Source organism: Macrobrachium nipponense, chromosome 37, assembly GCF_015104395.2.
Source record: "Macrobrachium nipponense isolate FS-2020 chromosome 37, ASM1510439v2, whole genome shotgun sequence".
NCBI classification, from domain to species: Eukaryota; Metazoa; Arthropoda; class Malacostraca; order Decapoda; family Palaemonidae; genus Macrobrachium; species Macrobrachium nipponense.
Genome location: NC_061097.1, coordinates 37,478,381 through 37,491,626, shown reverse-complemented (window position 1 = coordinate 37,491,626; position 13,246 = coordinate 37,478,381). Strand labels below are relative to the sequence as shown.

Below are 13,246 nucleotides of genomic sequence, written 5' to 3'. Positions count from 1 at the left end.
AACTGAATATAACTGATATTAATATTAATTATATATATTACTAGTATAGTATAATAAGTATATATTAAAATAGTAAAGATATATATGTATAATTATATACATATATTAATATATATATATATATATATTATATAAATATATATATATTTTTTTTTAATGAAATTATGTAACAGATTTATTATATACGTACATAAAAGGCTTTAATGTCTTGCCATTTTCTGAAGATAATTCAGTAATCTGATTGTAAAAGTATATGAGTAATATTAATCTGATTGTAAAGTATATGAGTAATATATGTTGACTTCATTGCAAGTTTTTCGGAGAGAAACTGGTCTTCAATTTATGTAGAGTTTATTAACTTTAATTTTATTTGTACACTTCTTGAGACAATACTCAAAAACATCTTTGTCACGTTGGTATATCAGTATATAGCTGTGAATCTGTGATGAGAGTGTATTATGGAGCAAATCTATCATGTTTTTGCTACCATCAAATGGACATTTTAAAACTTTTCAGCTAGAATTGTTTTTAAATAAGTCAATTTTGTCTTGATTATCAAGAATGTGCCAGATTTTTCAAATTTATCATATTTTTTAAATGATATTGTTTAAAATCTTTACGGTTTAGGAAATATGATGACAACTTGACTATTTCAATTTCTGCCATTATATAGTTGTTAAGTCACAAAGGTAACATTAAATTTTGAATTGTGAACTGTAAGTTGTGAATCTTATAACTGATTTGAGCTGAAAATGGCTAGATTTTAAATAATCAAAAAAGTATGAATTTCTTCAAAGTGAGGGAATATAGTGAATTTTTCTCTGCTTATGAGGAAAAATTAATTCACCTCGTGGTGAGGTTTAGAAAAAAAAACTGGTATAAATTTAAACAATTCGTGAATAGAAAAAAAATCTGGTCTAAAATCAAAATCTAAAAGCTGCGACTTTCCAATTGACAAGACTTGATGGTCATCGGCACTCATAGAAGTGATACATTTTGTTAAATTTTCCTTGAGATTCTGAATGTAAAATAAATTTTCCCAATGACGTTAGGAAACCTATGAAGTTTATTCGACTCAGAACTTTCTTTCGTAATCTTGAAATGTATTCTTTCGATAAATTTCCCGCGCAATAAAACAGTTACACTCACATTTCTTTTAAGAAAATGCCTCTGTTACTCAATATCTTTCCTTTGAGGGAAACCTACGAAAGAATATCTTTCTTCCATGATATACTCACTTAAATAAGCTCCGAGTGATAGAAAGGCAATACAAATTATTGAAAAGAATATGTATATTTTGTAGAAGATATTTCCATGTGTAAAAATAGAGAGGCGTGTATATATTCATCAAGTATTTTCTTTGCATAACCTGAACTTCAATGCAGAAACAGAGGCGAATCGGATGTGCTGTTACAAAGGTAAGGATTAAACTAGCAAACGTTACCTGTTCATAACTACTACTACTACTGGTGAATGGTTGTTGTCGTTAGGCTGCAATGGCAGCAGGCCAGCCCCACCTTCTTAAAGCTGGTACGTAACTAGTGCACACTGCTTAGCGACAACAGTTGCTCATATTTCCGTCTGTTGTGGTTTCCGAACGCTGACACGATTCAACAGTTGTAAGAGGTCTTGCTTTTTTATTCTTCTTTTTGAAAAGTTGCCACCATCACGTCGCCCGGAGTGTATCCGGCGATGAACGATTAGGCCAAATCCTCATATGTGCGTCTTTTTTTTTATCTCCGAAACCATTTCAGATTGCTTGACTAAACACGAGATTACCTATTGGGGTATGGGAAATGAATTCGACAGAGTAAGCAGTCCTAAGTTTCGAGTTAGGTTAAGTTGCCAGTTGCAGGGTGTAAAACTCCAAAGCAGGGTGTCATCTTTAAACTCCAAAGCAGGGTGTCATATTTAAACTCCAAACCAGGGTGTCATATTTAAACTCCAAAGCAGGGTGTCACATTTAAACTCCAAACTTCTTACCGTGTGACTATATTGTTTCTTACGAGAAGTTGATCTAGTTTATAACGATTTCATAAGGATGTTTTTTTTAACTTTACCTAGAAATTCACCCTTTCTTGTTCTTAATAGTGCTGTACTGCTACTAATTCTTACATTTTTGTCAGAGTGCTAAGAGGATATTCACAGTGTTGCAAGTTGTCTAAAGCATTACCTGGGTATAACAGGCTGATACTATATTCAGAGCATTTGGATGCTGCTATTCCTGAAAGCTTTGTAATGTGTCAGTTCCGACCTCTTAGAGCTGTCCATCCAGAGGGGAAAATACCTATTATAACAGGAAAATCACAAGAAATATAACAGTTGGACATCCGCAAGCCGTGCTATGGAAATTTCATTTTAATATTTTTGTTTCTGTTGGTGTTTTTACCTCAAAACTTCATCTATAAAACACAAAACTCTTTTCCTTTATTCGGACCTCATGATGACCCATTGCCGCTTGGAGCGCCTCAGTGGCGTGGTTGGTATGGTCTCTACCTGCCACATCGGTGGCCGCGAGTTCGATTCTCAACCATTCCATTGAGGGGTCAGAGATGTGTATTTCTGGTGACAGAAGTTCACTCTCGACGTGGTTCGGAAGTCACGTCAAGCCGTTGGTCCCGTTGCTGAATAACCATACTGGTTCCATGCAACGTAAAAACATCACACAAACAAACATTGCCGCTTGGTCGAGACTGTTAAAGTGTGTTGCAAGATTTGTTCATGTTTGTTCTCTTGCGAGGCATGGGCATTTAGCTACTGCATCCTAGTGCAGAAACTCGCGTGCCAATCACCCTAACTGTACCCCTGCGGACGGAAAAGGAAATACCCTCACCTTAGACCCAGTTTCTCTCTCGTCTCAGTTAGTTTGTCCCACTCCAAAGGGTCCACATTAGTCCCTTTATTCCCTTTAACACTTTACGAATCTTAATAGGTTACCTATGAGCAGGTTCCAGTGCTGGCATAAGGCTTAATCAATAGACCAACCAACGCCAGTACTTCTGAATATCAGCATAAGCTTGAAAGCCAGTCTGACTTACGCGGAAGACTTGAAAAGGATGATCAAATCCCCCTCATGCGCGGTGCACTGTCGGCAGCATCCCTTCAGAACCTACCTGCCGCCACCCCTTTCATTCCTTTTACTGTACCCCCGTTCATATTCTCTTTCTTCCATCTTATTTTCCACCCCCTCTTAATAATTGATTCATAGTGCAACTGCTTTGAGGTTTTCCTCCTGTTACAGCTTCTAGAACTTTCTACAGTCAGTTTCAGTTTCAGCTCTGAATGACCTCATAGGTCCCAGTGCTTGGCTTTTGGCCTAAATTATATGTATATTCTATGTGAATAAATGCAATACGAAAATGGTCTCTGGACTTAAGTTAGATGAACCTTCAGTCGCACACTAGAGCCTCTAAATACGTAGTTTCAAGTCATAGGCCTCTGATTCCCATACTGTAACGTTTTCGTACTATCTTACTTTGTGTCATTAATCTTGTTGATAATTAGATGTCAAAGAGATTTCAATGATGCATTTAAGCGATTCTTAACGTTATCTTTGTTTAATGAATTTGCACTTTGTGTACGTATGTCAGACTTGATTCTTCTATATCTTTATGTTTATAATTTTCACTTTTTTTTCTTCTTTTTTGTAAAAAGGTAATTTATTTTTTCATTATTTTTTATTCTTGAAGACTTTATTTGCAAGGCAAGAGCCTTTTGTCTTGCTCCTCATGAATTTATCCGGAGAATTTGAATGAAATTATAATAATTATAAAGAGAATGTCACGTATCTATATCCGGATTTTTGTGAAACGATAATAACTCTACGGACAATGAACATATCATTCAACTATCATGAAACGGGAAACAAGTCTATACAACAAATTAATTTGATATATCATAATGAAAGATGCCATAGTTGATTTACTCGTGTAATAATAATAATAATAGTAATAATAGTACCAACACTTTGGCTCAGATTTTTCAAACCGTTTTTTTTGTCGTGGTCAATTCTGGGGATCTTTCAGAGTAACAGTCGCTTGTATCCTTTTTTAAATGCATAATTAAGAAAATATTGATATGAGAGGGTGGACAGTAAGACAGAAGATAAAGGATATGAATAGAAGTACATTAAAATGAATGAAAGGGGTTGCAGCTATGGGTCGAAGGGACTAGGTAAAGGACCTTAAGTTATGCTTACAGTGCACCGCGGAAAGTACACAGACAACACTACTCCCCTATGTAGAGAAGATCTCCTTGTGGACTGCAAAGAAGTACATCAACTAGTCTGGTTGTAGGAGGTTGTCATGATTCCTTCCTCGCTTTTGGCTAAACTAGCAAAGGGGCAGTTGCGTCAAACGCACCTAAGATGTTTTCTCGAGAACTCTCGAATCTTGAGTCAGAACCGACTGAGTTTGCCCAAGACCAAGAAGTCGAGTGAATGGCCTCGGTTTCTCGGATTTCGGCGTGACTCAGACTTCCTTTAGGGCCTCGGCGGCCGAAGGAGACTAGCGTAAACAATTAGGTCGGCCAGACAGTTTCGTTCTCGAAGCGCCTGGGTGAGGTGGCTGCCCCAACCTGCTACCAGCGTCAATAAGAAAAAAAAAGTGACTGTGGGTCTAATGACAAGAAATTGTGTTGTCGATAATGACTGTGTTTTATAAGTTTACTAGATAATACGATATCATTTGATTATGAGACGACTTTGACGTTAGTTCCGTCAGCAGTGGAAAGGTAACAGAGAATCTCTGACAAAAATTGAGTGATTTTCCACCAAACGCTATTTAGTACTATGGAGCTCGGACATCTCTGGGTTGTCTTTGTTCTCTTCGCCTGTCAGGTGTCGAGGACATACGGCATCACGACGAAAACACCTGTTGAGAACAACCCTTCAGGTGACCACACAGAAGGCTACGACGATCTCCAGCTACCAGAAACGACTCTGAGGTCGGACACCTCGGAAAACCTCTTGGGTTGCGAACACCTCTCGGTCAAAGGGATAAGCCGCCAGAATACAAGGATCAGGGAGATCAAGGGCAAAGATTACACGTTCTTCGTCCACCCGAGGGAGGACTTCGTCAGACTTACCTTCAGGCTACGCCTGCAGAACGTCCTGGACGTCACCGACGTCTTCGATACGCAGGAGACGGTCGAGATCCACAGGTCCGACCTGGAAGACGTGGGCGGGAACTGGGTGAAGGTGGACGTTCAGTATTACCGCTACGCCCGCACGGGCCCCAACTACCACGCCCTCAGGGTCACGGTGGGAGCAAACACGCAGGAGGTCGCCACGAAGTATTGGTGGCTCACGCACACCTTCGAAGGGTTCCTCTTGTCCGCCGAAGGAAGTCTTGACTTGATCTTCAACTGCTCCCCCGACGAGTATTTTCCCACCTCGGATTCTTCCCCTCACGCAGCTGCTGCTTCGTCCTCCTCTTGGGTGTGGCTCTTGGCAGGATGCCTGGTGTCTTTGGCCCTCATGCTGGTCGCCCTCGGCTGTATCGTCTCCAGGTTCAGGAATCACCGTCAGGGACAGCAGGAAACTTCTTCCGCTGCTAATTCTCTCGTGAGTTTTGCTTAAGAAGACGTTCTGCTTATAGGTCTAGCTCCTGTGAACTCATCTCTCTCTCTCTCTCTATCTCTCTCTCTCTCTCTCTCTCTCTCTCTCTCTCTCTTCTCTCTCTCTCTCTCTCTCTCTCTCTCATACACACACAGACACAAAAGGACTTCTTAGAATAGTAACTTTTTGTAATACGTTCAATCTTGTGAATCCGAGTTTGTCTTGTTTTGGACTATTTTCTGACGATTTATCGAATGTCAACCGTAGTTTTTATCATAGTTTCAAAGAGTTTATCAAATAAAACTGCAGTATTTTTTAAATCAAGTTTCGAATATCGAAATAATAAGTTTGCCCAACATATAATCAGATCGTTTTGTCGAGTATCAAACGTAGATTTTTTTATATCATATTTTAAAATTATTTTGTCGAATATAATTTTATCTTTCCAATCAAGTCTTTCGGTTTTTTATTATTATTATTATTAATATTATTTTATTGACGAACGAACAGTCTTTCAAACAATATCAGTGACGAAGTTTTCAAAGTTATAGATTCTTCGATTCCATTTTTAAATGCATGTATCATCCCCTTAGTTTCTGTGACATTTTTGTCGACGTATCCAGAGATATTCCCGTTTGTTGGTCTGTCTTCATTCGTTCCTGTTCCCTTCGCCCTTGTGTTTCTTTTTTCTAGAATGGCAATAATGAACTATACATTTCATATGTTTAACCTTTGTATATTGTAGTAGACAGCTTAGCTTTTTTCTTATCCAGGAATGCCTTCCAAGCGTTTAGTTCCAAACATCATAGTAAACAGTTTTGACTTAATCGTTAAGTCTAACGTACTTGTGGATTCGCCAATTCTCGGTGAATGTCCCTCCGAAAACACATTCTACTTTAGGGAATGATTTAAAAGTGAATGACGCATTCCTAATGGAATTAATGTGAATGGGAGACTTCTTATTGCACTGAAAAATTACGAAATTTTCATATTTATACCTTAATTAAACATTGGATTGAATCATATTGACTCTTTACGAGTTAAAGGTAATGATATTCAAAGTTACGCAAATGAATGACTGAAGTCACGGGGTTTTCGTAAAGTCTTTGAATTCAGATTCAAGGAATCGGTATTGTTTCTCAAAAAAAATTTTTCTAATAGCCACTGAATCCCCAACAGGTCTACGAAGAATTCGACGAGGAAATGCTGGCCAAAATCCAACAGAAGGTCGAGGCGCTGAGAGAGGGTCGCGCCAGCAAGAACGACGGGAAATCGTGCGGCAAAAACGACTACTACGTCATCGAGATGGCGCCCATGAAGAGGAACGCCGAATTCCCGGGCACCCACAGAGATCGCTACGACCACTACGACCTCCCTCTCTGCATCAAGAAGCAGCGACACAGCAAGAGGCTGTCTCTCCAGTGGAGCTGCCTGAGAGACGAAAGTCCCTCGGGTGAGAATCACTACGAGACTCTCTATCCTCGGGATTACTCGATGCCTCTGGGACGCGACGGAGGAGGAGGTGGTGGTTCAGACGCCCGAGACAAAAGTGCAGCTGGGGACGGTCAGAAGAACCGCGTGCACTCTTGGCACGTAGTGGCCACCGGTACTGATACAGATGACGACCACGTCTACGAGAACTTGAGGCCGAGTTCGTAGCCAGATTGGAGGAACAGCATCGAGTTCGTCGATTGTAGAATCTCGAATAAGAGCTTCGAATGTGTTGCTCGCTTGTAGATATGTAATTAGTTGTTTTATATTTGCCTTGAAGCTCATTTATGTAAGTACCCAATGTAAATGTGTGGCCTTGTATATCCGCACTTGTCCCTGACTCTAACGCTGAACTGGCTTTCATTCTTACAGGGATATTCAGTTTCAAATGCTCTCAATCAATATGCTGCTTCAAACACGGATATGGCTTTTATAGCACAATCAAAATAAAGTACAAATTTAAGGTTAACTGGTGAAATATGAATGATTTCGTTTCTTTCATTATTCCCTTTTATAGAATACACTGAAACCCCCAGTCAGTTTTCGCCCTGTGAAACTGGAGCATACATTATTATGTATAAAATCTCTCTCTCTCTCTCTGATTCGTTCCCAGAAAGAAAAATTTATGAATACATAGAGGAAAATTGCTGAAAGATGAAATTCAGATTCCTTGTGCTTCAGAAATTTAGATTTTTATCAAAAATAACCAACCGAAGCCATGTATGTTCACCATTTCTTATCGTACCTCCAGAAAAACTGCTTGAAAAAAAAAAATTCAGGTTCGAAAAATTGAACCTCAGGAAATTAGAAAATATTAACTTTAAAAAAATTAGAATTTAAATCTTTTAATACTTAACTAAAAAACATTATATAGCTAACCCTTGACCAGTTAAACAAATAAATAATGAAAAACGAAATTTCAGTTTTTTCACATTTTTTTTCATAAAATCATTAATTTTCCCTGTAGGATGATAAAACTCACAGGGAATATGCATTATTATAGTGCTAATAATGCCTGAAAATTTCATTAGCCTGTCTTGATTAGTGTATTTTTGGCAAATATTTTTTACGATCGGCACCCCCCAAAGTGGAGCCTACCTTAAGTGAACTTTCCCCCATTACACAGCGCACGTATGAGAAAAAGAAACATATATAATTCAATATTTTTCCCAAAACGGAATGTGTACCGTTACAGAATCTGCTACCGCAGCAATCCTATCGACCAGAAAAGAATCCCCTTACACGATACATTCCCATGGAATGCTATAATCAACATCTACAAGAATAGTGCAAATCCCCGAGTAATCAATTCCAAAGGGAAAAATCCGCAACCGGATTAATTACAGCAACATTAGCAAAAAATCCACCTGTGAACACCTCAGGTGCTTCGAACTGCAGCATAGTCAGACTCGCAACTTCAGAAACTCATGATTCTTAAAAAATGTTCTATACTGAAACCACATCAGCACATTCCACAGAACTATCTCCAAGATATGACCAAGGTAATCCAAGTTTGTCTCGAAGACATAATTCTCCCAAATGATACTGCCCAATTATATAAAAAGTTATCACCTATTCGGGATAAAAAAAAAACTACAATAAACTCACAATTCCATAATTATATACCACCAAAAAAAAAGGAAAGTCACCCCCAAGGATTAATACCATCTCCTTATATATAATATAATATATATATATATATATATATCTATATATATATATATATATTATAAATCACCATCTTAATAATAACACCACTCCAGTGATATAAATATTTCCTCTACTTGATTAATAACCCCACGCAAAACAAAAAAATCATCCACCCTCCAAAAAACTTGTCCTTAAATCATAAGTCCCCACGACATTACCCGAATTATATAAACCCCAATGTCATCTATTCGGCTCGTGAAACCCCAAAAATTCAGCCCCAAATATCATACACACAGGAATAATCACATGTTTATCATCACGTTTCTCGGCTAAAACAAAAATTTGCCATATTTCAACCACTTCCCACGCAAAATATTAACCCCGAAATCTTACGCCAAAACGCCACAGATTTGCGCATAATAAGAAAAAAAACAGTAGAAGGAAATAAAAGAGAGAAAAAAAAACCGTGAAAGCATTCTGCCACCAAATCGCAAAAACAGACAGCAAGAAAAAAAAAGGAAAAAAAAATGCAACTGCGTGACAGTATATTTATCACCGCAACCAATTCTTTTCAATTTCGAGATATGTGTTAACCTCGACCGACCTGTTTTTTCCTCTAAGACTACAAATCTGTTTCCAATTTTCTCTTCAATGACTTTAAAAGGACCTTCAAACTTCGGGCCTAATTTGTAATTTAATTCATTTCTCACGTTAAGTTTTAAAAATACCTTGTCTCCGACATTGATCTTGGGATCAGATGATTTACTATTACTCTTCTGTACCATATCTCTGGTTGTGGATTCGAGATTACGGCTGAGACAAGCATGTCTCTCTCGCTGTGGATACCAACGCCTTGACCGTATCCTCCCCATGATGAGGCATAGTTAGCAAATCAAATGTGCCTCGTGTTGGACAACCAAACAAAGCTTCAAATGGGGACATTTTAATTGAATCACTAACCATAGTGTTAATACTATGTCTAACAACATTAACATATCTGTCCCAATTCTTATCATTACCACCTACAGTTTTCCTGAGAGCCTCGAGCACTTTCCTGTTTGCTCGTTCGCACAACCCATTAGCCTCAGGTCTGTATGGAATAATTGTTACTTTCTGTATCCCCATGACTTCAGCTAAACATTCCAAGGTTTTGTTCACAAATTCCCTTCCATTGTCGGTTAATAGAACTTCGGGTGAGCCATATCTGCAAATGATACCATTGAAAAACGCTATGGCTACTTCTTCGGCCGTTTTATGCTTAAGTGGGAAAATTTCTACTATCCTTGTAAGTTCATCTATTATCACTAACAAGTACTTGTTCGCATATCTAGACTCACAAAAATTCCCCAAGATATCCATATGTATTCTCTGAAAAGGTCTACTCAGCATAGGATACGATCCTAATTTGCATGAAGTTGTCCTTGCAGGCTTACAAGCGTTGCATACCGTACAATTCCTTACGAAATTTTCCATATCTTCCCCATTTTTTCCAAATGTATTTAGCACGAACCTCATCATACGTTTTTTCTATTCCCAAGTGTGGACTACTGAACCTGCAATGAACTATATCCAAAGCCACTGGAATTAGATCCTTCGGAACTACGATCTGTGTCGTATCTCCTTTACATTCACTGGTTCTCAACTTATATTTAATTTTCCTAACCAATTGTTACGGACTCTGAGATCTCAGAGACAATGTTACGGCCTCTGAGAGAGGTCCGCTTCAGGTTCAATATAAAATAAGAAAGAATAAAAAATAAAATATATATATATATATATATATATATATATATATATATATATATATATATATATATATATATATATATATATATATATATATATATCAACACAAACAGTTGAAACTGGGGATACGAATATAGAAAGAAACGCTAACACAACAAAGGTTTATTTACAAGCTTACAAACAAAGGTAAATGCAGAATGGTATCTCCTCTTTACATAAAAAGACAGAATCTTACACTGCATGAACTGGGGGGAAACAGTGAAGTAATTCGAATACTTGCTAATCAGTTTGGCACTTCGAAGAGGTGGCTTCATAAAAGTAGATCGGTGATTGAGGACGTCCTCTTGACTCCGTATTGCAGAAACTAGTCTATTCGTAAGGCAGGAACTCTCCCCTTTTCTTCTCCGAAGTCTGCTCAACGTAGAGACAACACGGCCGTCCACTCCCGAAGACGACTAGACCAATATCCAACCAACTCTCGAACAACTCTTCTTTTGATTGATATTTGATACTTCGTCGGTTCCTTTTTTCTCATATCTCACGGAAGACCTCTGCTGCTGCTGATCTCTCACTGATAATCTGATCTGTGGCTCTGTGACTAACTGGTGATCTCTCTCTTTTACGATCTCCCTCTCTCTTCTACGATCACTCTCTATATCTCCTCCTCCCGCTGCTACTTCCTCCGTCGTATTTATACGGCACTCTGGGGGCGGAGCCTACGGCGAACGTCACCGACTCCAGGGATTTCTAGAACTTCTTAGATGAATCTAGACGAGGTATTGCATCAGAAAATCGCGGCGTTTCTCACGTAACATTGGTGCGTTTATGCGCTCCACAACACGCCCGACGATTCTAGAACCATCATGATAACAGGCACCTCCAACACTGGCGCGGAAGCCTCCTTACTGCCCAACTTCTCGAAAATGCGTTCTCCTTTCCTTCAACTTTCTTTGCTATGAAGCAATTACCATCACACGCTCCCCCAAAAGAGAAAAAAAATGAAATCAACTGATTTTATTTTTTTCTAAAGAAGAGCAAGAATTAAACAGCAGGGAAACAATTCTGCATAAAGCTTTAATACTTCTTCATTCACTCAACCACTCGTGCCAAAACAGAAAACGGCTATTAGGCTACTCATTCTGAAAACTCTAGAGGCTACTAACTATAACATTATCCTTCTCTCTTACTTTTTCCGTTTTCTGAACTCTGATTAAAACTTATAAATACTAAAACACCTCTTGTGTTTTTCTCAAAACTAATTTCAATCGGTAACACTGTTACATGGGCGGAGGCCACGGCACGGGGCGTTGTTTATAATTCTGAAGCAAATTTACATTTATTGCCTTTGCTCTACTCTTCGACTTTTATTATTTTTGTTAGGATTCGTGCCCGGATGTTATGGGCCGATGACAAGGCCTTGAGGAGGCGCACTCTCTAAAACTATCTGGGTGGGATTCAATAAAATTTGGTCAACAAAATACAGTTTTATTACAAAAAATAAACATTTAAACACATTAACAATACACTGAACATGAATGAAAGAGCATCACGGGCGGCTAAGCCAATGTGCATTAAGAACCAACACTGAAATTTACGTTACCAGCAAAATTCCACGACACACGCAGTTTCTTATTACTCTCACTAATTTAATTCAAGGAACCTGAAAGCTCTCATGGCTTTGTTACGTGGTAGCCCTTAGGGTCTTTGACATCATGTGCTTGCAAAGCACAAAGTCCACGACTGGACGAAAAATCTGAACAATACGAGACCCATTTACTCAAAATCACAAACAAATGACATTCTTACACTTGCAGCTTTCGTTTGCTGCATAAATCGAGTCCCTCATCGCAGGGATGACACATCTATACATGGATAAAGATAACTTACAGTTACGACGGAATTCGACCTGGCATGGCAATAGCTGGGAGCCGGAGAACCGAGAGACACACAAATATAACGGTACTTACAACTTTCAGGACTTGGGCAGGAATGAGGCGTCGCTTCGCCCTTCTTCAAAAGAAACTTACGCTTTCCCGCATAAACTACAGAATCCTTGTAATTCAGGCGGGAATCATCGCTTATTTAGACATTACGGAGATCAATTAATCTACTTTACTTATGAATGGGAAAAATGACAGTTAAATTATCATCTGGGATCAATGAATTGACTCAAAAGTTCTGGCTGAAGGCCGTAATCTGCAAATTCTTGAATGGCTACGGAGTCCTTGGCTCCAAATCTCTACATAGACAATTTAGCTCGTACTAGGGAATAGCAAATCATATTTATTAATGAAAATTCATAGCGTCTTCATTACTATAAGACGCGCTCCTTCCCCGCCAGGCATTTAAGAATTACGTCTTAACTGTCGTGTATTGGACAGCTTTCTGCTCAATGAATCGCCCGCAAGATCCCTCAGTCTTACCCCAATTTAACGCAACACTTGTGAATTTAAATGGCGGGGATTTCGAATGATCAGTTCGAAATTCACGACACCCACATTAATTCTATAATGTTTATTTCCCCTCTTCTCTAACACTGAATAAAGACCTTCATACTTATAAGGTAAAAATAGACTTTCTCTCGAGACTAGTACTAAAACTTTATCTCTTACACACAAACTTCTCTCTTGTGCTCTAAGATAAGGTTTTCCTTCAGTTTCCCCTTGACTTTCGTTCTGGTTTTCTTTCGCTGAGTGCCAAGCGCTTCCGTTCTCCTCCGCTAGTTCCCAAACATCTCTTAAATTGTTTTTATAATACTCCAGATTAGTTATGCAATCATCTCTACACTTACTTCTAGGCAAA

The 13,246-nt window shown here is 38.5% G+C and overlaps 1 protein-coding gene across 1 annotated transcript; it reads left to right on the top strand.

Annotated features, from left to right (window-relative positions):
* Window positions 1-4,307: 4,307 nt before the first annotated feature.
* On the top strand, window positions 4,308-7,535 carry LOC135209154 (uncharacterized). Its single transcript, XM_064241815.1, has 2 exons — window positions 4,308-5,563; window positions 6,737-7,535. The coding sequence occupies exons 1-2, from the start codon at window positions 4,790-4,792 to the stop codon at window positions 7,214-7,216; spliced, it is 1,254 nt and encodes a 417-aa protein (XP_064097885.1). The 5' UTR covers window positions 4,308-4,789; the 3' UTR covers window positions 7,217-7,535.
* Window positions 7,536-13,246: the final 5,711 nt, after the last annotated feature.

Excerpts from the sequence above, each read along its gene's own strand:
- LOC135209154 (XM_064241815.1), top strand. The coding sequence starts at position 4,790 with ATGGAGCTCGGACATCTCTGGGTTGTCTTTGTTCTCTTCGCCTGTCAG. Across the intron at positions 5,564-6,736 it reads CTTCCGCTGCTAATTCTCTC|GTCTACGAAGAATTCGACGA; the intron begins GTGAGTTTTGCT and ends AATCCCCAACAG.